We start from the raw sequence: 27,574 nt of genomic DNA, 5'->3' as shown, positions 1-27,574 counted from the left end.
GACCCCTTCTCGCGGGGCGGCCCTTTCTCCTCGCTGGGCCTCAGTTTCCCCGGCCGCTCGACGGGACGATGACGTGGGATGATAGACGGCAAGTGCTGAGAACAGCGCCCGGCACAGCGCAAGGGCCGCGGAGAAACTGAGGCTCAGAGAGGCCGAGGAGGAGGGGCGGAGAGCCCGGCGGCGCCCCGCCCGCCCGCCCTTCACAGCCCGGGTGGGAGTGTTGTGATAACCCACAGCCCCCGTTTCCTCCCGGCCAGGAAGGAGCCAGGCAGAGGAAGTATTAAGAGGAGTAATATAAACACCCCCCTGCGGCGGCCCGGAGGGCGAGGCGACCGCGGCAGGGCCAGCGCGCCGGGCAGATGGGGCTGGCCATGGAGCGCGGGGGACCGTATGCGCGGGCGGGGGGCGGCCCGAGGGGCTGCTGGTACTACCTTCGCTACTTCTTTCTCTTCGTCTCGCTCATCCAGTCCCTCATCATCCTGGGCCTCGTCCTCTTCATGGTCTATGGCAACGTGCACGTGGGCACCGAGTCCAACCTGCAGGCCACCGAGCGCCGCGCCGGGAGCCTGTACAGCCAGGTGCTGGGGCTGACCGCCACCCAGGCCAACCTGTCGAAGGAGCTCAACATCACTGCTGGCGCCAGGGACACCCTCATGCAGAGGCTGATGACGAGCCGCCGTGACCTGGACCGAATCAACGCCAGCTTCCGCCAGTGCCAGGCCGAGCTGGTAAGGCTGCGGGCCAGACACTCACCCTGGGGCCCCGGGGCAAGTCACATCACCTCTCTGAGCTTCAGTTTCCTCATCCATGAGCTGGGGGCAGCCCAGACCCTGCGTTTTGCATGAGGAGTCCATGTAGATGAGCAGTGCCTGTTTTGTTAAAGTATATCTCATGCAATATTTGGGATATACTGATACTAAAAAGAATTATTCGTTGTCTGTCTGGAATTCAAGTTTAACTGGGCATCCTGTTAACAGGCCTGGCCCGTGACTGAACATGCATGAAGCATCCAGAATGTGCCAGCACATGCTAGCTGCCAGTAAGAACTAGCTAAATAAAGACTCAGAGCGTTTGGTTCTGACTCAGTAATAATAAGTATGAACGGCTCATATTTGCCTCATGCTGGGCATCTGCTTTAGAAATGTTATGTCATCATCGACTCCCGGGAGGGGGCATGCTCTCAACCCTTTTGCCGACAGGCACACAGAGCTCTGAGAGAGGGGCGCTTTCCCCAGGGGACAGATGCAAGCAGCCCAGGTCTCACGGAGACGGCCACCCCTCACACCCCCAGCTCCTGTCAAACCCACTCGACAGTTGCCTGTGTTCTCACAGCACGGTTCCTCTGGGAGGTCCTGCTGCCGGGAGACACTGAGGAGAGGGGCCCCTCCTCAGCCCTCGGCTGGGATGAGGGGAGAGCTGGGGGGACGGGGGAGGGAAGGTTGGGCGGGGGCAGCCTCGATTTCTCCCACAGGAGCTGTCCTGGCCGGCTAGGGCTGGGGACAGTGGGAAGGAAAGGCCTCTTCTGGGCTTCAGCCCACCCATCCCCCCTCACTGGGCAGGAAGGATGTGCATGCCCCCCTCAGACTTGCCCAGGAAGGGGCTGTGTCTCCCCCTTCAGGCCCCAGGGCAGGGCAAGCACCCCCCAGATCCCCAGAATCGGGTGAGTGCCTCCTCAGATGCCCAGAATGGCGCAGGTCCCCCCTCAGACCCCAGAGCAGGGCCAGGTACCCCCCAGGCCAGGGTGAGCCCCTCAGACTTCTCAGTTCCCGGGAATTGGCCTGCTGGGACCTTCCAGGATGCGCGCGGCCATCCGGTCCAGGAGCCCTGAGGAATGCCAGGATAATAAAGTTTTAGCCTCTCACACGCATCCCAGAATCCTGGACTCCCCCATCACAGAATATTAGAAATCTAAGAATCTAGATCTTTACAACTTTAAAATTTGAAAATCATAGCTTTTTTTGCCCCTTTGAGTTCACAGATTCCTCTGTGCTAGAACCTCTCAGGGTTTTCTCCAGGGGCCCTGGGGCTCCTCAGGGTCCTGGCTGCATGTCCCTGCCCCCCCAGGAGGTCGCTGATGCCGAGAAGCAGGTTCTGCCCCTGCCAGGGCAGCCCCGTGTGTCTGATAGCAGTAGCAGTAGCAGATGAATCTTGGTCTTTGCCCAGTTCTGGTGGTACTGAGAAATGTGATTTTTCTTAAATTTTCTGCAAATGCAACTGCATTTCTGACCTTGAGACCCTGGAAGAGAAAGGAGAGTTGAACTCAGTGGTTTTCGTGTCAGGGTGGCGGAAGCAGCATCCTGGGCCCCCTTTGTCCTCTCCTCCAACTAGAAGAAAACCTCTTTCCCACGTCGTGTTTGGATCCAAGTCACTTTTCTGCATCTGCAGGTCTTCCTCTCTATGGCTGAGACTTCTGAAAGCAGAAGTCGCTGGAACTCCCAGGCTATTTCTGGCCTCCCTCACACCCAGCGCATTAGCACAGGGCCAGCTTCCAAGGAGGAAGGACAAGGAGGGGCAGAAAGGCAGACCCTTGGCATTCTTCACGTCTGTACTTGATATGTTTCTGCAGAGGGTTCTGTTCCACAGTTTGGAAGGCACAGCCTTTGTTGAATTGTGCAAACTTTACAAAACAGCTTCATTGAGATCTAATTTGTGCGCCTTACACTTTACCCACTTAAAGTGCACAGGTCAATGATTTTTAGTACATTCACAGAGTTGTGCAACCATCGTCACAATTAATCTCAGAGCATCCCAGTCACCCCAAGAAGAAACCCCACGCCAGTTAGCAGTCACTCCACCTTCCCGCTCCCCCAGCCCCCAGCAGCCACCAGTCTGCTTTCTGTCTCTATGGATTTGCTTGTTCTAGATATTTCATCTAGATTGAGTCATGCCCTGTATGGTCTTGTGTGTCTGGCTTCTCTTCCTCAACATGATGTCTCCAAGGTTCATCCACACTGGCGTACGTCAGAGCTCCATTCCTGTTTACGGCTGAGTAATATTCCACTGTGTGGGTGGAGCACACTGTGTTTATCCATTCACCCGTTGATGGACACTTGGGTTGTTGCCGCAATTTTGGTGATTGTGATTGATGCTGCTGTGAACATTTGGGTGCAAGATCGCATGGACACATGCTTCCGTTTCTTTCGGTCTACCCCTAGGAGTGGAACTGCTGGGTCATAGTGTAATTCGATGTTTAACTTTTTGACGGCCTGCAGAGCTGTTTTCCACAGCGGCCGCCCCGTTTGTGCATTCCCACCAGCTCTGTCTGAGAATGCTGCCTCTCCACGTCCTCACCGACAGTTGTTACTGTCCATTCCCGCTTTTGGTTTTATTCATAGCCATCCTGGGGGATGTGCGGTGGCATCTCCTGTGGTTCTGAGGTGCATTTCCTGATGACTGATGACAGTGGCTGTCTTCCTATGGCTTCCGGGCCATCTGTTTGTCTTCTTTGGAGACATGTCTATTCAGATGCTTTGCCCACTTTGCAATTGGGTTGTCTTTTTATTATCGAATTGTAGGAGTTTACTTTCATATATTCCGGAAACTAGTCCCGTCATCAGATATGTGATTTGCAAATATTTTTCCCCATCTGTGGGCTGTCTTTTCCCTTTCTTGTCGGTATCCTTTGAAGCACACAAGTTTTCAATTTTGATGAAATCCAGTTTATCTGTTTCTCCTTCTCTTTGGTTGCTTGTACTTTTGGTGTTGTATCTAAGAAACCACGGCCAAATTCAAGCTCGTGCAGAGTTCACACCTATGTTTCCTTCTACAGAGCTGTAGTGTTAGCTCTTACGTTTAGGTCTTGGATCCATTCTGACCTAGGTTTTGTATATGGTGTGAGGCAGGTCCACCTTCATGATTCCGCGTGTGAAGATCCAGCTGTGCCATCATCGTTTGTTGAAAAGACTCTTCTTTCCCCAGGGGGATGATCTTGGCGCCTGTGTCAGTCTGCTGGGGCTGCCTTAACAGAGCACCACGAATCGGGCGGCTTACACAACAGGAATGTATTTTCACACACGTACAACATCACGACGTCAGCAGGGTTGGTTCCTTCTGGGGGCCTTGAGGGCAGGACCCGTTCAGGCGTCTCCTTGGCTAGCAGCTGCCGTCTTCTCTCTGTCTTCACATCTTCTCCCCTCCATGCAGGTCCGTGTCCAAACTGCCTCTTATAAAGACGCGAGGCGCGTTGGATCAGGGCCCATCGAGCTGACCTCATTTTACCTTAATTACCTCTCGGATGGTCTATCTCCAAATGCAGTAACATGCTGAGGTCCTGGGGGTTAGGACGTCAACATACGAATTTGAGGGGGCACACAACAGCCCATTACAGCATCCTTGTCAGCCATTACTTGACTGTAAATGTGAATTAATATTTTCAAGGTTCATCCAAGTTGTAGCGTGTATCAGTGCTCTGTTCCCTTTTGTTGCCAAATCCAATTCACTGTAACAAACTTTGAAGATCAGACCAGCATCCCTCATACAGGAGCCACACCCTCATGAACTAGGCCACCTGGGTGCAGGATCCGGGGCCCCAGCCTGGAGGGTCTGGGCAGCCTGGGGGCAGGGGGACCCCCGGGGGCCAGCCTCTGAGCTCTGCCCGGTGTCCCATCCGGATAGATGATCTACGTGACCAACCAGCGGTACATGGCTGCCATCATCTTGAGTGAGAAGCAGTGCGGAGAACAACTCAAGGAAACTAACAAGAGCTGTGACGGTGAGGGGGCGGGGAGGCGGAGAGTTGGGTGGGGGCTCCCTGCCATCTCTGGGTAGTGCCCAACCTTCCTGAGTCTTACTGTCTTGTACCCATAGCCTTGGCTCTCACGCTGAACCAGAAGATCAAGACGCTGGAGGTGGAGCTGGCAAAGGAGAAGGTGGTGTGCACCAAGGAGAAGGAGGAGTTAGTGCGGAGCAAGCAAGCCGTGGAGGAGCAGCTGGCCGAGTGTGGCAAGGCCCGGGAGCAGCAGCAGCAGGAGCGACAGCTGGCCGAGGAGCAGCTGCTGATGGTGCAGGCCCACTGCCTCCCGCTGGACAAGGACAAGCTGGAGACGGAACTGCGCACCCTCTGGAAAGACTCCATCATCCCGCGCACCCTCGACATGGGCTACAGCCTGTACCATCCCATCAACCCGGAACTGGCGTCCATCCGGAGGACCTGCGACCACTTGCCCACCATCATGAGCACCAAGGCGGAGGAGCTGGCCCGGAGCCTGCGGGCTGGCATCAACAGCGTGGCCCGCGAGAACTCGGACCTCAAGCGCCAGAAGCTGGAGGCTGAGCGGGGCCTGCGGGCCAGTCAGGAGGCCAAGGGGAAGGCAGAGAAGGAGGCTCAGGCCCGGGAGGCCAAGCTCCAGGCCGAATGCACCCGGCAGACCCAGCTGGTGCTGGAGGAGAAGGCGGCGCTGCGGAAGGAGCGAGACAACCTGGCCAAGTTGCTGGAGGAGAAGAAACGGGAGGCGGAGCAGCTGAAGATGCAGCTGGCCGTCAGCAGCTCAGCCTTGGACACCTGCATCAAGGCCAAGGTGGGCTGGGGGGCCGCGGACGCAGGCTGCACGGGGAGCCGGTCTGGAGGCTGAGGTGGTGGTGATGTTGAACTGGGTTTGCTCCTCACTTGAAGTCAGCCTCCTAGTCTAGGTCAGGTCGTTAGGACCCGCTGAGTTTCCCCGCCATTAGGCTTGGGGCAGAGCTTGGAATGGGGTCAGCACTGAGAAAGGATGTGGAGTTAAGAGCGGAGTCGGAGGTCAGGCGGCAGTTGGGTCCGGGGTTGAGTGGCAGCAAATCTAGGATTTCAGGAGCTTTGGGGTCCGGTTGACTTGAGGCACTGAGGGTGGACTTAGCCCTGAGGCTGGGATCGCACGTGGGCGGCTGGAGCGCCCAGGGCTGCCTTTAGGATTGTGGTTGTGTATTAATGTAGGACTTTGTTGGCATTAAGACTGGCGTGGAGTTTTGGGCAGCTAGAGGGCCTCAAAATTGGTTCAGGTTCAGGATTAGGGACTCAGCGCGGGCTGGCGTCAGGGTTGGCGTGTGTTTGACTGAGCTGAAGGCACTGGGTTAGGTCGGGGGTGACGTTGGGTTAAGGCGGGTCTTGAGGAAGGTTGGTGTAGACCTGGAACTCGGGTTTATGACTGGGTCCAGGTGAGTCCTGGGCGACTGCTGTATCTAGGGTTGGTCTGGGTTAAGTTTGGGGTTTTGTCTAGGACTTCGTGAGTCTTAGAACTGGGGTCGAGCTTGGGGTTCGGACTGTGAGGAGAGGTTAAAGTTGGGTCAGGAGTCGCACACAGAGCGGCTGTTGAGTGTCGGGTTGGGTGTCAGTGGCTTTGGGGTTGGGTTGAGTGGAAGCATTGAAACTAGAGTTGAAGCTGAGGAGGGTGCCGATGGCTGGCGGGTCTAGAGGTGATTAGAAGTTAGGGCCAAGAGTGGATTTAGGGTTTCACGGGCGTTGGCATCGGGATGGCGTTGGCCTGGCCGTAAGCTAGGAGTTGAGGTTGGGTTGGGTTTAGGGTGTCTGGTTCAGGTTGAGCTCGGCTGGCGTTGGGATGTATTTGAGGTGAAGGATTAGGCAGCCTTGGGTTAGGGTGGGGATATGTTGGGGTTGGGGTGAGGGTCAAGGCTGAGTCTAGAGTAGAAGCTGTGTGGATGCTGATCTTGGGGTGGGGCTGGGTTAGGTCCCATTTCAGACAGAAGCTGGGGTCTGGTCTGAGCTGGGGTTGCGGGTGGCATTGGAAAGGTGCTTGTGCGTGGCCGTGGTGGAGCCCAGGGCTGGGGCTGGGTTATGGAGTTGGGGCTGGATTTTTCATAACAGCCGGGTCTAGAGAATGAGTTGGGGCCAAAGGTCTAAAGTTATGGTCAGAGCAGGTTTGCCATTGGGATGGGGCTTAGGTTGGGGCTTGATTCTCAGGAAGGCTCTGTTTTCATATGGGAAACAGACTTTAGGTGACAGAGTCGAGAACGGGCTCTGATTCCGGTTTGGGGGTTCGCTCAGGCCTGTCTGAGGGCCGGCGTGAATGATCGAGGTCCAGCTGGTTTGCAGCGTGGGGCGGCTTCAGTCCGCAGCGGGGCTGGGTTGGGGGGATGGACTCAGCTGGGGTCATGGATCGGGGTCAAGATGGTGCTGAGGAGACCGAGGCAGGCCAGCCCGGCAGAGTCGAGTCTCTGGGGGGCTGCCACTGGAAGCCAGACGCTGGAGTCCCCAGTCACTTGAGGGCAGGTGGGTGCAGGTGACCATCCATCCGTTATCAGGTGTACCCTTCTCCAAGGGTGTCTGTTCCTCTGCCCTGGAAGGACCCCAGACCCAGGTCTCCGAGGGCAGAGGGCAGAAGGCTCCCTGGCACTCGGGTTCAGGGGTCCCAGCTTCTGCCAACCTGCCCCCACCATTCTTCCCACAGTCGCAGCCGATGCCTGCGCCGAGACCTGTGGGTCCTGCTCCCAACCCCCAGCCCATCGGTGAGTGACGGAGGGCCGAGCCACGAAGGGGGGTTCCTTCCAGCTGTATCCCAGCCCAGGCCTGTTCTCCAGCCTGCCGGACCATCCCTAGCCCAGGGGCGGGGGCTACTGAGGCAGTTGCTGGGGCCTGAGACCTCCCTCTCTCGGCAGACCCAGCTGTCCTGGAGGAGTTCAAGAGGAGGATCCTGGAGTCCCAGCGGCCCTCTCTGGGCAGCGCTGCAGCCAGGTGAGGCACTGGGCAGGCTGAGACCGTTCAGTCTCAGGGCTTCTGACCAGGCTGGGGACAGGACTAGGGATGGAGGAAGGCACATCTCGCACTTGCTGCTCCCTTAATTAAGCACCTGCTGTAATACCAGGGCCTAGGCTGGGCCCTGGGGACACAGCAGTGACCAGGACACACACAGTTCTACTCATGAAACCCCCTGAGTAGTGTGCAAGAGAGACAATGAAGGAGCCAGGATAAGAAGGGTGACCAAGAGCCTACAATTATTAGGCGCTTACTGTGAGCTCAATACAGTTCTAAGCTCCCTGCACTATTAACTCATTTAATCCTCACAATCCAGTCAGTGGGCGAGTTACTGTAATCCTCACTTGCCAGAGGAGGAAAGTGAGGCACAGAGAGGGTGTGTATCCTGCCCCAGGTAACCCAGCCAGGGAGTGGCAGAGCTGGGACATGAACCTAGGCAACTGGATTGCAGATAGGCAAGGGAGGGCCTCGGTGAGGTGGGGACCTTTAAGCTGGAAGATAGGCAGGAGCTGGCCTGGGGGAGGGCAGCAGGAACAGTGTTCCAGGCAGCAAGAACAGCTGGGGCAAAGGCCCAGAGGCCGGACCAGGGTGGGGGAGGGTGGCTGGAGAGGAGGAAGGGAAGGAGCCAGGGCAGCGTCCGAGAGTGACCCTGGGCTTCTCACCCCACCCCTCTGAGCCTCACTTTCTACCCGTACAAAAATAGGAAGCCTTGGGGCCGGCCCAGTGGCATAGTGGTTGGGTGCGTGCATTCCATTTCAGTGGCCCGGGGTTTGCGGGTTCGGATCCTGGGTGTGGATGTGGCACCGCTCATCAAGCCATGCTGTGGCAGGCGTCCCACATATAAAGTAGAGGAGGATGGGCACGGATGTTAGCTCAGGGCCAGTCTTCCTCAGCAAAAAGAGGAGGATTGGCAGCAGCGCTCAGGGCTAATCTTCCTCAAGAAATAAAAAAAAAAATAGGAGACCTCTGAAACCAAGAGCATTGGAGACACTTTGCCAACTGTAAATTGCTGTCCACAAATGGCTGGAGCAAGAGGCTGGGGGCCTCAGCGGGGAGCATCAGGGGTGCCCGGCACACCCTCTGGTCATGGCTCGAGGCCTGTGCCCCCCTAACCACCCCCCAGGGCTCAGTCATCCATTGGAACACAGCCTGTGGATCACAGCGAAGGTGACTCAGGCCACCACCCCGAGGACATCCTGTGACCCCTCCAGGTCGTGGCCACGCTCCCGTTCAGGCCCACACCGCTGATCTGAGTCAGGCACTGACGTTCCCATTTGCGGTGTAGGACCTGAGGCTCAGGGAGGCACCCAGGACTTTGAGTCCAATCCCTCTGACACCAAGCCTGTGCCTTCACCGGCTGTGCCACCAGGCTAACGTCAGCCTGGCTGCATTTCAGCCTCAGGGTGCTAAACGCAGGCCTTGGGGCCAGACAGACTTCCTGAGGTCCTTTGCCAACTTCCCAGGGTCTCCACATCCGGCTCCATCTAGACCTCTTCTTACATACCCCCTCTGAAGGGGAGCTCACCCCCTCTTGGAACTGGTCCCATCATCCTGAATGGCTCTGCCTGGGGAGGAGGAGTCCCTCACTTCAGGCAGCCCCTGGAGAAGATCCTGCTCCAGGCGGTTTCCCTCTCTCCATCTTGGCCTGAAGCCATCGTGGCAAGGAAGGAGGTTCTATTATTAGTCCATTTCTCAGAGGAGGAAACTGAGGCCCCAGGGAAGTGATTAGCCTGGGTCGTGCGTCAGCGAGTCAGAGCTGGAGCCAGGCTCCCAGCCCAGGTCTGTCCCGGTCCCTGCCGAGGACGAGGACAAGGACGGGGAAGCTCTTGACATTGTTTACCCCATGACATCCCTGCCGGAGGCGAGAAAACAATTCATGCTTGAGCCTCTCTGGGCCCTGCCTCTCTCTGCGGGGGTGCAGGACGGCCTCGGCCGCTGGGCTCCAGCCTGGGTTTGCCTGCCCCTGCGAGACGGGCAGGGACAAGCAGGCCCAGGGCCACGGGCTCTGGGGTCAAGTCCCGGCTCCACCAGCCCCTCCCTGGGCAGCCCTGGGGCTGAGAGTCCAGATTCGCCCAGTAGGGCCAGGCCCCCGGCGGCATCAAACCGCCTGGCCCCAGATCCAGAGAATCGGCGCCTTTTCCTCTCTTACTCCTTCTGCACCTGGAGCGGCACCCTGCACCCTGCAGCCCCCGCAGCCCCCACGCCCATTAGGCCAGGCAGACCAGGGCCCGTGCCAGCCGGACTCCACTGCACGGTCTTGCTTTTCAAGTGAACATTTTTAAGTCACTTCCTCTTGGTGGCCAGCGCACCAGCTTTCCTTTACTGAGTGTCCTTTGGCAATCAATTTATTTAAGAAACACACATAAAAGTATGCACTGGGGCTTTGGGGAGGGAAAGAAGAAAAAGAGAGGAAGATTGGCAACAGATGTTAGCTCGGGGCCAATCTTTCCCAGCAGAAAACAAAACAAAAGAAAACCCACACAGGTGATATGGAGACAAATGTTAGGTAAATATCAGTTTAGGGGCTGTGTGGCTGGAGGTGGCAAGAGCTGCAGTGTGGAGGGCTGAGACGGGTGTCCAGGCCTGGCTCTGAGCCGGCTCAGTGTCGCTCAGCTCAGCGCCCTCCATCCCTCTTACGATTCCCGTGTTCATTCAACCCGTATGTACTGAGCAGCCACTGGGTGCTGACGCCACCAAGGAACGAGGCGCAGAACCTTGCGCCCTCGTGCGGCTGTCTGGTGGGGGAGACAGGTGATGGACCAGATCCAAGAGCCCTGATAAGGCCCCTTGCTGATGGGAGACAGAAAATGGATAGGGGAGTGTAGGAGGCTGGAATTTTCCACCGGTGGCCAGGGCTGCCTTCCCTCCCTGACGGAGGGTGACACCTGAGCAGACACTTAAAGGAGATGAAGGAGGAGCCATGGGGGTTATCCCGGGAAGGGTGCACCAGGCAGCCAGCACAGCCCATGCAAAGGCCCTGAGGCAGGACAACAGACTTGGGGAATTTGAATGAGGAGGCCAGTGCGGCTGGAGCAGAGTGACCGAGGGGCAGAGTTCAAGGAGATGAGGTCAGGGAGGCGACCGGTAGATCAGGCAGGGCCTTGTGACTGTGCGCAGAGGAGGACCTGACCTGACTCATGTTCACAGGCGCCTTCTGATCGCTATGGGGGTGAAGGAGGGAGGCCAGACCAGGGCACAGGCGACTACACTGGCCAGGGCAGGCGATGATGGGGACCTAGGAGCCCCAGTCTCTGAAAGACGCCCAGGGACCCCCCCCCTCCCTCGCAGGCTGTTGGGCAGGAGTGAGTGAAGAACACACGTCAGGGCTGGCGGGTGGGGGGCCGGGTGAATCGTGGTCCAGGACAGAGGCTGGAGCGGGGGCGGGGGGGGGGGGGGTGGGGGGTGGGGGGGGGGGGGGGGGGGTGGCTGGGCAGAGCCGAGGAACGTGAGCCGGCTGGGGCCCCAGGGAAGAGCGGGAAGGAAGGGAGGGGCAGCGGAAGCGGGCCTTGGCGGAGGCCCCCTCCCCCACCAGGAAGCAGCCTCTGCGCCAACCCCTGACCCCTCACAGAACCTTCCCTGGCCGAGGAGGGGAAGGGCATTCCGGACAGCGGTGCCTTCTGCAGAGGCGGGGACCAGACGGGGAGGCCAGCGACGGCGCGGGGAATTTCAAAGGACTTTGGCAGGGTTTGAGTCCCTGACAGGGAGGCCTGGTGGGGGCAGAGTGGGTGGAGCCTTGAATGTCAGATAGAGAGGATCTGGCTTGGGCACTGGGGAGCCATGGAGAGCATGTGAGCAGGGGCAGGCCCATTAGAAAAACCCTCCTGGGAATGAGTGAGGGGCCGCCCCTAGGTCAGTTCTGTGTAAACAAAAGAGGGAGACTGAGGCCCTGCCTGGGGTTGGGGGAGCCAGGGCCTTTGGGGCAAACTCCTAGGATCCTTAGGGCCTTAAGGAGCAAAGGAGAGTCAGACAGACTGCAGCAGAGGCCTGTAGCACAGGAGGTGTCCTCTCTGAACCTCAGTCTCTTCATCTGAATAATGAGGAGGCACACATCTCTGTCCACCGTCCCAGAGAGGCTCAACAGGTAGAAGTCTAAGGGGAGGTTGAACCCAAAGGAGCCTTAGGCTTCTTGGGGGCAAGAAGGGGCCCGGGGAAGGAGGGGGTGAAGGCGAGGTTTGTCCTTCCGTCTGTCTGACTATTGTATTCCTGTCTCCTTCCTGCCCTAGTGGCTGAGGAGGCTGCAGGCCTCCAGGATGGGGGAGGCCCCGGCTCGCCCGGCTGCAGAGCCGGCGTCCTCTGTCTGCACCCCCGCTCGGCCGCCGCCCGCTACTCTCACAGCCGCACACGAGGCCTCCCCCGCACGCGCCGGGCAACGTCGCAGACAGAGGCGGGGACGTCACGCACGCAGCACCCCCCACCGCCCCCACCGCCCCTTCACCACAGCCTCCGGCCCCTGCACCGCCCCGCGCCCTCCTGGCCCTGCCAGGGAGGGCTGTCCCAGGGCCCTCCCAGCCCCGCCTGTGGCCAGTGTAATCGTTAGGCGCTCAGTAAATGCTATGGGATCCGTTCGAGGACTCCAGAGTCTGATTTCTGCTTTGAAAAGGCACCACGTGGCCGTGACTGGGAAAAGGCGAGAAAGCAGACGGAAGCCAGGGCGCGCTCTCCCCCAGCCGCAGGCCAGAAGCCCGTGCACCCGGACCCGCGGGGACGCCGGCTTCCCCCAAGGTGTGCGCGTCCCCGCCTGGGAGGAGAGAGGCGGAGTGAGAGTCAATAGGCAGATACTGGAGAGGCGGTTGCTGAAGAAGCAGGTCGTCCCTTTGTAGCTTTGATTTCCCCGGGTTTGCAGATTCCCCAAGGTACCGACACCACTGCAAGGCGCCCCCACCCGTCCAAACGAGTCCAGGAACGGACCGCGCGCGGCTCTGGACGGTCCTTCTGCTTCATTTTTGTGGCGAGATGGGATGTCAGAAAGGGCACCGGGAGCATTTGGGGCACTTCAGCTGGCCTGTCCCTAAATTGGCGGGTAGCTGGGGAAGCACAGTAAAGGAGCACAGAGAAATCACGCTGTACCCAGCAGACTGGGGAAAAAAGTTAAAAAAACATAATAATGAGCCAGCCCTGGTGGTCTAGTGGTTAAGATTCGGCACTCTTACGGCTGCAGCCCGGGACCGTCTCCGGGTTGTGGAACCAGGCAGCTCACATAGACAACGAAACTAACAACTAGGCTACACAACCATGCACTGAAGCTTTAACAAAAACTCCAAAACCCACAATACCTACTGCTGGTGAAAATGTTGAGAAAAGGGCCTTTTCCTACAGGACTGGTAGAAATGCAGATCTCGTCATGGCCCTTCGGGAAGCTGCTTTGGCAATATTTAATAAAAGTAAAATGCACGAACCCTGTGACTCGGCAGTGCCATTCCTGGAACATTATTCCTAAGAAGCAAAAACTCCAGGAAACAAAGCAAATGGCCATGAGTAGAAAAATGGCCAAATAATTGTGGTGTAGAATCTAGCTTGTTCCCCCCCCACCCCCTTCCCTCCCAGCCCATCCCCTGGGACCCGACGGAGAGGGAATGAGTCACGAGGAGCCGGGGCTGGCAACGCCACACTTAGGGCAGGCTAGTCAGAAGGGACAAAGGAGCGATATTTCCTGGATCCAGAAATGTGGGCGAGAGGCGGCTGCTGCAGGAAACACTCGGCTGGGGCCCCGCCAAGCCAGGGCTGGGGGTCAGCCAGACTAGGCCGCCCAGACAGGCCAGTCTGGAGGCCCCAAGGAAGCAGGGATGTCCCTGACCCTGAGCCTACTGCCCGGGCAGCCCAGAGTCTGGGGAGGATGCTGAGGCTGGCCAGTCCCAGCAACCCCAGGAGGCCTGACTTTGGGCTTGGAGCCAGACATCCCTGGCTTCAAACATTGGTTCAGTCAATCTCCATTTCCTCGTCTGAGAAATGGGTGTACTACTAATCATTCTAAACTCTCCAGACACACTGGCACAGGTCTCTGACCCGTGGTTCGTCTCTTTCAGCTAGAGCATCCCAGGGTATCATCCTTTGAACAGGCCCCCACGCCTGGCCCTGGCTCAGTTCTGCAACATCTGGACCTCAGCCTCTGCCTCCAGTATGGCGTTTGTGCTGGTCCAGAGGGATCTTTCCATCACGGGATCTGACCACATCCCTCTCCTGCTCACATACCTTCTGTGGCTCCCCATTACCCTGGGGACAAAGTCCACTTCCTCAGCTCTCTTGTGCCCACTCCTCCCACGCACGGTACAGCCCTTGTCTCCAGCCGTCCAGGATGTTAAATTCTCTGACTGAAGACTCACTGACTCTTCATCTGTGCTGTGCCCTCAGACTAGAAGCCTTTTGCTTGCTTGACAAACTCTTTTTTCTCCAAGGCTCAGCCCCAGAGATCCCTCCTCCAGGCAGCCCTCCTCGATGCCCCAGGTACAGCCTTTGCATCCCTTCCTCTTTCCAGCCCTGACGCTGTACTCTGGCTCCCAGGGGCTGGTGTTTCCCCCTGGGACACGGGCAGGCACGGAGCACCAGTCAGCGAGCAAGGGCAGACTCCTCCTTGACTCTGTGGTCCAGACACTGGGTGAGGTCCTGGCTCTTTGGGGATTTCCTGTCACCTCTATAAATAACCCCCATGGCTGCTTCCCACAAACCACTTCACCCTTCTTGGAAAAAAAGGGACTGTGGCCAAGGACCTCAGTCCAGCCGGGTGCCAGGGCCTGGGGGAGCTGGGCAGGGCCCAGCATCCTGCCCAAAGAGCATCTTCCTCTGCACCCAGATGGCGCTTATCCCTCCTGGGAGCCCTTGGACCGCCAGAGAGGACACCTGGACCCACACCCCCGCTAGACCCCCGTCATTGCTCTTCTTCTCTGGGCATCAGTTTGTTCTCCTGCAAAGTGGAGTAATGGTGACAGCCCTGGACTCGGCTCATGGGGTGGCCCTTCCCTCCAGGAGTCCCCCGTTTGGGGGTGACCTCAGCTGTTGAACAAGCAAACAAATCAATGAACAGTGACAAGTTGCAATGAAGTCAGTGAAGAAACAGGGTCGGGGGACGCAGCCACCTCCCAGCCACTGCTCACCTGCCACCTGTCACCTGAGAGCTCGTACCTTGAACCCCTGGAGGTGGAGATCTTTTCCTGACTCTGGAAAAGATCCGGACCCTAATGGAGACTCAGTTTCCGGCTTTGGCAAGGGGAGCTAACCTTCACATGCTACCAGGGAGTGGAAGCTGGGATCCCTGGGACCCCAGGGCAGCAGGGCGCCACCCGAGGATGCCGGCACATCCTGCGGGAGAACACGGCGCCCTCTGCTGGTTCATCACCATCACATCAGGCCCCAGAAGTCTCCCAATCAAGCCTGGCTCAGGCCCTTCCTCTCCTCCTCCACCTCATCTCCCTCCTCCACCCCTCACTCTCTCTGCTCTAGCCACGCGGGCCACCTCACATTCCTTGAACACACAGGATGCTCCCACCTCAGGGCCTTTGCAGGTGCTGTGTCTTATGCATGGGATGCTCTCACCAGCCTCCTCCACCTGGTTTCTTTCTTCTCACCATTCAGATACCAGCACAAAGGCCACCTCTGCAGGGCAGGCTGCCCTCCAGGCCCTGACCAGGTCAGGTCTCCTCACTGTAAACTGGCACAGCACCATCAGACCTCAGTGTCAGGAGCTGTGTCTCTCCTTGAACAAGGACAGGGGCGATGCCTGCTTGTTCCCCCATGTTCCCAGCACTGCACAGCAGGCCCACAGCACACTCAAATCGGAGCCGAACAGACCCATGTGCAAATTCCAAAGCTGGTGCCTCCAGCAACTAAGCGCTTCTCTGAGCCTCTTTCCTCGTCTGTAAAACTGTAACAAACACCCACAGCATTGTGCCTGATGTGCACCATGCCGGAAGGTGTGCGACAGACATTCACTGAGTGAATGAGTGAGGGAGTGACTAAGCTGGGAGAGAAAGTAGGGCCCTGGGAGTTTGTGAGTCACTGTTGAGATACAAGAGGCAGAGTTTCAAGGTTAAAAAAGGAATGACAATTTGTAGAGTAATAAACACACAATTGGAGGGTGACATCAGCAACATGGCAGAGTGAGCTATTCCCTTTGTCTCTCATCCTTGGAACCACAACTAAATGGACATTCACTGATCTGTGGAGGACACCCGCACAGCACAACAGGACGCCTGTGAGACGCACGCAGATACACACCTGAAGGGGGATGCACTGCCCCGGGGAGGTGGCAAAGCTGGGTGAACTCTCTGGCCCCCCAGCAGCCCTGTGCATGCGTGTGACTGCTCTCGTGTCTGGAGCGCCCACACCACTGCGGCCCTGAAAGTGGGAGCGCGTCTCAGCAGGACTGCGGAAGCAGGTGACAGCCGCCCTGAGCTCCTGTGTGCTTACTCTCCCATCCAGTGGGAGAGTCAACAGCGCCACTGTGGGCCCAAGGACTGACCCAGGCTCAGACAGGCATAACTGCCAGGGATCACAGTGGGCTCAGAATGCACAGCTCCTGCCCGCCCTCCAGTGGCGGCAGGTGGAATCTGCAACCAGATACTATCACCACGCGATGGCACAACCCACCCCATCAAACAGTATAAAGAGGTGTGTTAACACTCCAGACCAGAAGGAAAAACACAAACATCCAGAAATCAATCCTGAAGACATAGAAACTTACGACTTAAATGACAGAGAATTCAAAATAGCTACCAGAAAATAACTCAATGAGTTACAAGAGAACTCAGGCAGTTCAGTGAAATCAGGAATAAAACTAATGAACACAGGGAATTCGTCACAAAAGAGATTCAAACTATAAAGAAAAACCAATCAGAAATGTTGGAGATGAAAAACAATGAATGACATAAAGAAAAGTTTGGAGTTCTTAAATAATAGAGCTGATATTATGGAGGATGGAATTAGCAATTTAGAGGATAGGAATATGGCAATGCTTCAGATGGAGGAGGAGAGAGAATTCAGACTAAAACACAGTGAGGAAATTCTCCAAGAAATATCTGACTCAATTAGGAAATGCAACATAAGGACTATAGGTATTCAAGAGAGAGAAGAGGAGAAAGGAGCAGAGAGATTGTTCAAAGAAATAATAGTAGAGAACTTCCCAAAGGGGGGAAGGAGCTGGAATTACAAGTAAAAAAGCTTACAGAATTCCTAATTACATCAATGTAAAAAGACCTCCTCCAGGGGGCCAGCACTCTGCTGCGGCGGCCCAGGGTTTTGCTGGTTCAGATCCTGGGCGCAGACATGGCACCGCTCATCAGGTCACGTTGAGGTGGCGACCCACACGCCACAACTAGAAGGACCTGCAACTAAGATATACAACTATGTACCAGGGGGATTTGGGGAGAAAAAGCAGAAAAAAAAAAAAAAAGATTGGCAACAGTTGTTAGCTCAGGTGACAATCCTTAAAAAAAAGAAAAAAAAGGAAGATTGGCAAAGTTGTTAGCCTAGGTGCCAATCTTTAAGGAAAAAGAAAAAAAGAAACAAGGGAAATACAGAATAACTGGAAAACAAGTGATAAAATGGCAGCATTAAGCCTCATATATCAATAATCACTCTAAATATACATGGATTGAATTCTCCAGTCAAAACACACAGAATGGTGGGATGGAATAAAAAACAAGACCCAACAATATGCTGCCTCCAGGAAACACATCTCAGCTCCAAGACAACACAGGCTCAGAGTGAAGGGATGGAAGACGATACTCCAAGCTAATAGTGAACATAAGAAAGCAGGTGTTGCAATAACTTATATCAGACAAAGTAGACTTCAAGATAAAAAAGACAATGAGAGACAAAGAGGGGCACAATATAATAATAAAAGGGACACTCCATGGGGGCTGGCCCCATGACTGAGTGGTTAAGTTTGAGCACCCCGCTGCAGTTGCCCAGGGTTTCGTTGGTTTGGATCCTGGGCACAGACATGGCACTGCTCATCAAGCCACACTGAGGCGGCATCCCACATGCCACAACTGAAAAAATATATATACAACTATGTACTGGGGGGCTTTGGGGAGAAAAAGGAAAAATAAAATCTTAAAAAAAGAAAGGGACACTCCATCAAGGGAACATAAAACTTATATATGCACCCAACATAGGAGCACCCAAATATATAAAGCAACTATTAACAAAACTAAAAGGAGATATTAACAGCAACACAATAATAGTAGGGGACCTTAACACCCCACTGACATCGACAGACAGATCATCCAGAAAGAAAGTCAACAAGGAAATAGCGGAGCTAAATGAGAAACTAGAGCAGATGGACTAATAGACGTATATAGAACACTCCATCCAAAATCAGCAGAACACACATTCCTCTCCAGTGCACGTGGAACATTCTCAAAGATAGACCACATGTTGGGAAACAAGGCAAGCTGCAATTAATTTAAGAAGATTGAAATTGTTTCAAGCTCTTTTCCAACCATAATGCTACGAAACTAGAAACCAACTACAAGAAAAAAGCTGGGGAAGTCAGAAATATGTGGAGACTAAACAACATGCTACTGAACAACCATGGGATCAATGAGGAAATCAAAGGAGAATCAAAAAATACCTGGAGACAAATGAAAATGAAAACACAACAGACCAACTCTTATGGGATGCAGCAAAAGTGGTTCTAAGAGGGAAATTCATAGCAATATGGGCCCAGCTCAACAAACAAGGAAAGTCTCAAATAAGCAATCTTTTTTTTAATTCCTTTTTTTCCTTCTTCTTCTTCTCCCCAAAGACCCCCATTACATAGCTGTATATTCTAGTTGTGAGTGTCTATGGTTGTGCTATGTGGGACGCTGCCTCAGCATAGCCTGATGAGCTGTGCCATGTCCACACCCAGGATCTGAACCAGCAAAACCCTGGGCTGCTGAAGTGGAGCACGCGAACTTAACCACTCAGCCACAGGGCCGGTCCCTCAAATAAGTAGTCTTGAACAACACCTAACAGAACTAGTAGAAAAAGAAGAAGAAACAAAGCCCAAAGTCAACAGAAGGAGGCAAATAATAAAAATTAGAGCAGAAATGAATGAAATAGAGACTGAAAAAACAACAGACAGGATCAATGAAACTAAGAGCTGGTTGGGCCAGCCTGGGGGTGCAGCAGTTAAGTGCGCACGTTCTGCTTCAGCGGCCTGGGGTTTGCTGGTTTGGATCTCGGGTGCGGACATGGCACCACTTGGCACGCCATGCTGTGGTAGGCGTCCCACATATAAAGTAGAGGAAGATGGGCACAGATGTTAGCTCAGGGCCAGTCTTCCTCAGCAAAAAGAGGAGGATTGGCAGCAGATGTTAGCTCAGGGCTAATTGTCCTAAAAAAAAAACAACTAAGAGCTGGTTCTTTGAGAAGATAAACAAAATTGACAAACCCTTAGCCAGACTTACTATGAAAAAAAGAGAGAAGACTCAAATAAATAAAATTTAAAATGAAAGAAGAGAAATTACCATGGATACCACAGAAATCCAAAGGATTATAAGAGACTACTATGAAAAACTATATGCCAAAAATTGGACAATCTAGGTGAAATGAATAAATTCTTAGATTCACACAACCTCCCAAAACTGAATCAAGAAGAAATAGAGAATCTGAACAGAACAATCACAAGTAAAGAGATTGAAACAGTCATCAAAACCTCCCAAAACAAAAGTCCAGCACCAGATGGCTTCTCTGGAGAATTCTACCAAAGATTCAATGAAGATTTACTACCTATCCTCCTCAAACTATTCCAGAAAGTTGAAGAAGATGGAACACTACCTAACACATTCTATGAGACCAACATCACCCTGATCCCAAAGCCAGGCAAGGACAACACAAAGAAGGAAAACTACAGGCCAATATCGCTGATGAACATAGACGCAAAAACCCTCAACAAAATAGTGGCAACCCGAATACAGCAATACATTAAAAAGATTACACACCACGATCAAGTGGGATTTATACCAGGGACACAGGGATGGCTCAACATCCGCAAGTCAATCAACGTGATTCACTACATTAACAAAATGAGAAACAAAAACCACATGATCATCTCAACAGATGCAGAGAAAGCATTCGACAAGATCCAACATCCACTTATGATAAAAACTTTCAGTAAAATGGGGATAGAAGGAAATCACCTCAACATAATAAAGGCCATATACGACAAACCCACAGCCAATATCATTCTCAATGGGGAAAAACTGAACGCCATCCCTCTGAGAACAGAAACAAGACAAGGGTGCCCACTCTCACCACTTCTGTTCAACACAGTATTGGAGGTTTTGGCCAGAGCAATTAGGCAAGAAAAAGGAATAAAAGAAATCCAAATAGGGAGTGAAGAAGTGAAACTCTTACTGTTTTCAGATGACATGATCTTATATATCAAAAACCCTCAAGAATCCATTGGAAAACTATTAGAAATAATCAACAACTACAGTAAAGTTGCAGGGTACAAAATCAACATACAAAAATCAGTTGCGGGGCCGGCTCCATGGCCGAGTGGTTAAGTTCACACGCTCCGCTGCGGCGGCCCAGGGTTCGGATTCTAGGCGCGGACATGGCTCTGCTCGTCAGGCTACGTTGAGGCGGCGTCCCACATCCCACAACTAGAAGGACGTGCAACTAAGATATACAACTGTGTACGGCGGGGTTTGGGGAGATAAAGCAGAAAAAAAAAAAAAAAAAGATTGGCATCAGTTGTTAGCTCAGATGCCAATCCTTAAAAAAAAAAATCAGTTGCATTTCTATACTCTAACAACAAACTAGCAGAAAGAGAACTCAAGAATACAATCTATTTACAATCGTGACAAAAAGAATAAAATATCTAGGAATAAATGTAACCAAGGAGGTGAAATATCTATACACTGAAAAGTATAAGACTCTATTGAAAGAAACTGATGATGACATAAAGAAATGGAAAGATATGCCATGCACATTGTTGGAAGTATAAACATAGTTAAAATGTCCATACTACCTAAAGCAATCTACAGATTCAACGAAATCCCTATCAGAATCTCAATGACATTCTTCAAGGAAATAGAACAAAGAATCCTACAATTCATATGCGGCAACAAAAGACCCCAAATTGCTAAAGCAATCCTGAGAAAAAAGAACGAAGCTGGAGCCAGCACAATCCCTGACTTCAAAACATACTACAAAGCTACAGTGATCAAAACAGCATGGTACTGGCACAAAAATAGGGGCACAGATCAATGGAACAGAACTGAAAGCCCAGAAATAAAACCACACATCTGTGGAGAGCTAATCTTCGACAAAGGAGCTGAGAACATACAATGGAGAAAAGAAAGTCTCAAATAAATGGTGCTGGGAAAACTGGACAGCCACAGGCAAAAGAATGAAAGTAGACCATTATCTTTCACCAAACACAAACATAGACTCAAAAGGGATCAAAGACTTGAAGGTAAGACGTGAAACCATAAAACTCCTAGAAGGAAATACAGGCAGTACACTCTTTGACGTTCGTCTTAGAAGGATCTTTTCAAATATCATGTCTACTCGGACAAGGGAAACCAAAGAAAAAATAAACAGGTGGGACTTCGTGAGACTAAAGGGCTTCTGAAAGGCGAAGAAAATCAAGATCAAAAGGAAAGACAACCCACCAACTGGGAGAGTAAATCATATATCGGACAAGGGGTTAATCTCCAGAATATATAAAGAACTCACACAGCTCAACAACAAAAACCAAACAACTTAATCAAAAACTAGGCAGAGGATATGAACAGACATTTTTCCAAAGATATATAGATGGCCAACAGGCACATGAAAAGATGTTCAACATCGCTAATCATCGGGAAATGCAAATCAAAAGTATACTAAGACATCACCTTACACCCATCAGAATGGCTATAATCAGCAAGACAGAAAACAACAAATGTTGCAGAGGGTGTGGAGAAAAGGGAACCCTCTCACAGCGCTGCTGGGAATGCAAACACGTGCAGCCACTATGGAAAACAGTATGGAGATTCCTCAAAACATTAAAAATAGAAATACCATATGACTATCCCACTACTGGGTATTTATCCAAAGAACATGCAAACACTAATGCAGAAAGATCTCCGCCACCCCATGTTCACGGCAGCACTGTTCACAATAGCTGACACTTGGAAGCAACCCAAGTGCCCATCGACAGATGAATGGATAAAGATGTGGGATATTTATACAACGGAATACTACTCAGCAAGAAAAAAGGACAAAATTGTCCCATTTGCAACAACATAGATGGACCTCGAGGATATTATGTTAAGCAAAATAAGCCAAACAAAGCAAGACAAACACTGTATGATTTCATTCATATGTGGAAGATAAAACTAACAGAAAGAGAAGAGATCAGTGGTTACCAGAGGGGAAGGGGGTTGGGAGGTAGGCATAAGGGTTAAAGGGACACATATATATGGTGACTGACAAATAATAATGTACAACTAAAACATAAACAATGCTATAAACTATTCTGACCTCAATATAATAAAAAGTAAAACACAATTTATGTATAAAATGCAAGACAAAACATATTTTACAGGTGCAGCCACAAGAATACAAACACACAGAGAAAGTTCTGGAAGGACACAAGTTAAGCCATGACCCCAGGGAAGGTCAAACCCAGGGGAGGTTTAAACATTTCCAGATCACCTGAGTTTTTCACATTCCTTGGGTACTTGCAAAATTTAAAGTCATGAAACAAAAACCCTGAGACCCTCCGAGCTTCGTCCCAACCCTCTACTCCTACTTCCCCAGCATCAGGTGCCCAGAGAGACTTCCTTCAGTCCTACTCCTGGACCTGCGCGCCCAACAAGTCGCCCCCAGCCGCATCTGGCCAACAACAGGGGCTTCACCGTTTGGGGTCAAGTTCTTCCCCCAGGGGATGAGAGTCCACTTGGCCTAAGCTGTTCTCAGATGTCTCACAGCCTCCGGGCGTCCACCCAGCCTGGGTCCGAGCTTCGCCAATCCCCTTATTTTCCCACGCAGAAGTCCCGGAAGATGAGGTCCAGGATCTCCTCGGTGCCCCCTCCACCGGTGAGACGGGTCAGGTGCCCCCGGGCGACCCGCAGCGCCTCGGCCGCCAGAGCCAGGTCTTTCGCCTGCTTGTAGAGGCCGAGGGCGTCCAGGCAGCTCTGGAGGTGATGCTGGTGCCTTGCGCGCGTCAGCAGCGGTGGGCCTGTGGCCGGGTCCCCGCATCTGGAAGGAAAAAGACCGTCTTTTTCCAACTTCACAACTACTATTCGAAGGGAGGTGATCCGTACCCATTTTGCAGATATAAACTGAGCCTGCGGGGCAGTCATGCGCCCAAAGCCAGGGGCTCAGCCCCCGCTTGAACCTGGGTGAAGGGAGGCTGTGGGACGGGCGAGAGGGGGGCTCACACTTCAGCCAGCTCCTTCCTCAGCGCCTCCAAGAGGCCATCCAGCCCCTCCCCGGTCAGGCAGGACAGCAGCAAGTGAGGGGGCACGTCAGGACTGGGCTCTGGGCCCCCCGGGAGCAGCAGGTCTGACTTGTTCAGGACCAGCAGGAGGCGCTGGCTGCTCCCGTTGGGGCTCTGGGCTCCCGCAGGGGTGACAACCGTGTCCAGGAAGTTGCAGCTGTACGGAGAGGCCAAGTCAGAGGCGTCCAGCACAGCCAGAATGAGGTCAGCCTGCTCCAGTCTGGGAAGGAAGGGAGAACCAGGTGAGCGGGAGAACCCACTGAGCAGAGCCCGGGGAGGTGAGCAATTGAGGGCATCGGGCGGGGCGGAGAGCGAGGGGCGGGGCAGACCCGGGGGCGGGGCGGAGAGCAAGGGGCGGGGCAGACCCGGTGGGGCGGAGAGCAAGGGGCAGGGCGGAGAGCGAGGGGCGGGGCAGACTCGGGGGGCGGGGCGGAGAGCGAGGGGCGGGGCAGTCTCGGGGGGCGGGGTGGAGAGCAAGGGGCGGGGCAGACCTGGGGCGGGGCGGAGAGCGAGGGGCGGGGCGGAGAGCGAGGGGCGGGGCAGACTCGGGGGGCGGGGGTGGAGAGCAAGGGGCGGGGCAGACTCGGGGGGGGCGGGATGGAGAGCGAGGGGCGGGGCGGAAAGCGAGGGGCGAGGCAGAGGCCGAACTCCAAGGGCTGCCCTCCCCAAATCACGGAGTCCCCATGGTTAAGGGAGCTTAGCAGCCTTTTCTGATTCAGGAAGAAAGAAAAATAAATGCAACAGAGGAAAACAACAGAGGAAAGGCCCCGTTTTCCACCTGCCAGCCCACCTCTCACGGGCGCGCCGCACACCCTCCTGCTCCACGGGCCCCACGCCCTCCCGCAAGCCCGCCGTGTCGCTCAGCAGTGCTGGGAACCCGGCCAGGTCCACAGGGGTCTCCAGCACGTCGCGGGTGGTCCCTGGCTCAGGGGACACAATGGAAACAGGTTTCCGGCCTGGGGGGAGAGGGTCAGAGAATGAGGGTGCAGGAGTGAGACAGCCCCTCCCTCAAGCTCTCCCTCCCCCGCCCAGCGCCAGACTGAGCTTGCGTCCTCCCTGGCCCCTTCCTTACACCGGAATGACAGCTCCCCAGCTCCTGGCCCCGCCCCTGCCCACCTCCCACGCACTGAGTAAGTTCACCAGGCTGCTCTTGCCGGCGTTGGGGGGTCCCGCAACCACTACGTGCGCCCCTGAGCGGAGCCTCTGTCCGCGCCTGGCATCTCGAAGGTGTGCGCCCAGTGCCACCTCCAGCTCCCGCACTTCGCTGTCAGCTGTGGGTGGAGGAAGCAGAGGGAGGGAGTGAGGGGGCTTCTGGGAGCTGAGATGCCAGGTGTCCCAACCCCGCACCCCAGGCGGACCCACCTCGCTCCAGGACTCCCTCCTCCAGATTGTCATCCTCACCAAAGTCGATATAGGCCTCCACATGGGCCAGAGCCTGGGGGACGGGAAGTAGGTAGTGTGATCACCCAGGAACCCACACCCGACCTGCCAATTTGCCCAGATCCAGCCCAAACTAACGGGCCAGATTGGCGGCTTACAGACAACAGGCTCCCAGGCAGGGGATGGAAGGGGGCGGGGGGCTCTGAGGCAAAGAACCGGCAAATAGAGGACTTGCCTTAGTGAGGGTCTCGGCCCAGCTGCGGCAGAGGTGGCCCAGCTCCCCGTCCAGCTGCCTCAGGGCTTGCCGCCGCTGAGCCTCGGTTTCCGCATGGATCAGATCCGCCAGCCCTTCCACCTCGGTCAGACTCAGCTTCCCGTGGGCGAACGCCCGCCTGGTGAACTCGCCTGCCTCGGCCGGCCGCAGCCCTGGCACACTGCCTGAGGGAAGGTCGCGGGTACTGAGCTCCCTTGCCCTCACGCAGGCCGCTGGCAGATAGCACCCAAGGCTGCAGACTCACCCAGGGCCTGCAGGACACCACTCACCACGGCCGGGCCTCCATGCACGTGGAACTCTGCGCAGTCCTCACCAGTGAAACTCTGGGGACCTCGTGAGGCGAGGAGAGGGGAGTCAGGAGGAGGATACAGCCTGGGCAAACGCCTGGAGTGGGTAAACTGGGTCATGGGGGCTACAGTAGGTTCGAGATCTGGAGTCCCTCACCTGGAAACCAGAGCACCAGCGCGCGGTCCAACGGCTCCCCAGTGCGGGGGTCGCTGAGCAGCCGCAGGCAGGCGCTGCGGGGCGGGGGTACGTCCCGGGGCGCCGTGAGGCTCCGGAGGGCGTGGCCGCTGGCGGGGCCGCTGGTCCGAATCACTGCGATGCCACACCGGCCTTGGCCGGAGCTCAGCGCGAAGATGGTGGCCCCGGAGCCGGGGGCCGGGGCGCCGCTTGCCTGGCGCATGCACGATCTGGGACTGGAGAGGAGGAGAGTCAATGCATCTGGGATGATCTGCGGCAGGAGCAGGTGGATCGAGGGCTCGCCGGTCGGGAGATGCCCCAAGTGGAGGCACTGCGGCGGGGGCAGGGACAGATTGGAGGGGCTGAGGCGGGAGGGTGCCCAGATTGAGGTCTCTGAGAGCAGAAGTTGACCCAGATGTGGGCTCTGTGGCACGGGGATGGACAGATTGGGACTTGGAAGAAAACAAAGGCGGTTCGGCCGCAGGGAAATGGGCCCCCAGGTCCCAGGGAGAGTTTGGGGCCCAAGCAGCGCCCCACGCCCTCACACCCCTTTCCCCGGGTCGCCTCACCTGCGAGGCCCATGTGCCGCCCGGGTTACCAGGGTCCACAGTCCCCGCCACATGGATTCACAACCAGCGACCCGCCCGACCGCCCTGCCTGGGAAGCTTCAAGGCCGGGCAGGAGGCCCCGCCCACCCTGCGGCGTGACTGGTAAAGCACTCAGTGATTCTCGACTACCATTGGGCCCCTTAGGAGACGTACCGCCCACCCACCGATGATCTTCGTTTCTATTGGCTGGTGCAGGAAAAGAAACAGGGGGCTGCACGCGGCGGGGTGCAACGAAATGGCGCTCCCCCGGAAACATTAGACCGAGTTTTTAGGATCCTAGAGCGGCGGGGAAATCCGAGACACCGGAAATGACGGGTGGAAGGACAGGGCTTGCCTCAAGGCCGTGGGAATTACAACAAGATACGGGTTCGAGTCCCGTTATTTCCATCTGGCCACTCCGTAGCCTTAGGCGACACAAGAGCGTCTCAGGGGCCGGGAGGGCTGGGTTCTGGGGAACCCACGCACTGGCCCTGGAAAAATCTTGTCCAAACTTCTGGGATTTCTACTCGTTTTCCCGGAACTCTCCAGCTTCTCGCCACTCCCCACCTTTCCCTCCGGCCTCTCCCTTGGCCTCGGATACCCTTGACTTGACAAATTCATCCTCAGGGTCTAGCTCCAAGGTCCCCTCCACCAGGAAGCCTTCCTGGAACTCCCGCACAGCCCTCTCTCCCTTCTGGGCTTCCATGGCGCCGGCCTGGTCGTGCAGAGCTGAGTGTCCGCTCTGTGTCCGGCTTCCCGAAACCCAGGCAGGGCAGCCTCGGAGATGACTTTCGGGTTAAGCCAGGACAGCGCAGGGGCGCGGAAAAACGCGCTGAGGATGGAATTCCAGGCACCGGCTGGGCGGGTCTCCGGGGGCGCTTTCGCACGGCCGATTCTCTGGCTCTTGGACGGAGCGGGCGGGCGGCGCACCTGCACTTTGGGAAAAATCGGTCGGACAGACTAGAGTTTTAATCCCTCTATGCCCGCCCTGCTCAATTTTTTCATCAGTAAAAGGGACGATGACGTTCGCCGTCTCCGAGCTGTTGGAGCTGTCACAGGTATACATCAAATGCCTACTGTGTGCGCCTCCCTCGCTGGACTCCCAGTCTAACGGAGGAGGCTACTCAGGATGGTCAAGGGTCCGGGTGCCAGACAAAATACTGGACGCCTAGTTAAATGTGAATTTCAGATAAACAACGGATAACGTTTTAGTATAACTATGTCCCGTGTATTATTTGAGAGGTACTAAACATTTATTCGTTTATCTGAAATTCACCCTTAACTGGGAGAGCTGTATTTTTACTTGCTAAACTTGGCAAGTCTACCGGGTCCTCTCTGAGGTACACCCTGAAGAATGCGGGGGTTAACTGGACGAAGAGGCGTGAAGAGTGTCCTAGGCAGCGGAACTGCATGCGCTAAGGTCCTGAGGCAGGACCTGCTATGGTTATTTCTGCGCATCCCTGCTGTGGTGGTTGAAGTTATTGCTCCCCGGAATCTCGCCCGACCAGGCCCGCCCTCTGCCACGTCCTGCCCAAGTGAAATCACGCCCATCTCCGATTCCACACCGCACCTTTGTAGACGGGGAAACTAAGGCTGAGAATCCAGGCCCGGGGCGGGCGGGGACGAGACCCAGAATACCGCGCGGGCGGGGACAAGGAGGAGAATGCACCTTCGGTGCGGGCGGGGACGAGCACCAGAGAGCAAGGTTGGCGGGCGAGAACGAAACCCACAAAACGACACGGGCGGAGTCGAGAACCCAAAAGCGACGCGCA

General features: G+C 55.1%; 2 protein-coding genes across 3 annotated transcripts; one reads left to right on the top strand and one right to left on the bottom strand.

The window, feature by feature from the left end:
- The first annotated feature begins 83 nt into the window (after window positions 1-83).
- On the top strand, window positions 84-12,249 carry PLVAP (plasmalemma vesicle associated protein). Its single transcript, XM_023625403.2, has 6 exons — window positions 84-728; window positions 4,615-4,711; window positions 4,807-5,516; window positions 7,380-7,437; window positions 7,588-7,663; window positions 11,908-12,249. Exons 1-6 carry the CDS (start codon window positions 360-362, stop codon window positions 11,912-11,914), a joined length of 1,317 nt encoding a protein of 438 aa, XP_023481171.1. The 5' UTR covers window positions 84-359; the 3' UTR covers window positions 11,915-12,249.
- A 9,707-nt stretch (window positions 12,250-21,956) lies between these two features.
- GTPBP3 (GTP binding protein 3, mitochondrial) lies at window positions 21,957-26,600 on the bottom strand. 2 transcript variants are annotated; one of them, XM_070246550.1, is made up of 9 exons: window positions 25,977-26,600; window positions 25,198-25,451; window positions 24,998-25,084; window positions 24,715-24,917; window positions 24,462-24,534; window positions 24,227-24,370; window positions 23,890-24,055; window positions 23,041-23,319; window positions 21,957-22,858 (listed from the first exon to the last, which is right to left on the bottom strand). In XM_070246550.1, exons 2-9 carry the CDS (start codon window positions 25,436-25,438, stop codon window positions 22,633-22,635), a joined length of 1,419 nt encoding a protein of 472 aa, XP_070102651.1. In that variant the 5' UTR covers window positions 25,439-25,451; window positions 25,977-26,600; the 3' UTR covers window positions 21,957-22,632. The 2 variants fall into 2 exon arrangements, with proteins under 2 accessions (XP_070102651.1, XP_023481166.1); XM_023625398.2 differs by lacking the exon at window positions 25,977-26,600 and adding an exon at window positions 25,785-25,925.
- Window positions 26,601-27,574: the final 974 nt, after the last annotated feature.

This window comes from Equus caballus, chromosome 21 (genome assembly GCF_041296265.1).
Source record: "Equus caballus isolate H_3958 breed thoroughbred chromosome 21, TB-T2T, whole genome shotgun sequence".
NCBI lineage: Eukaryota > Metazoa > Chordata > Mammalia > Perissodactyla > Equidae > Equus > Equus caballus.
Note: the sequence above shows the minus strand (reverse complement) of the source record. Positions and strands in the feature narration are given on the sequence as shown.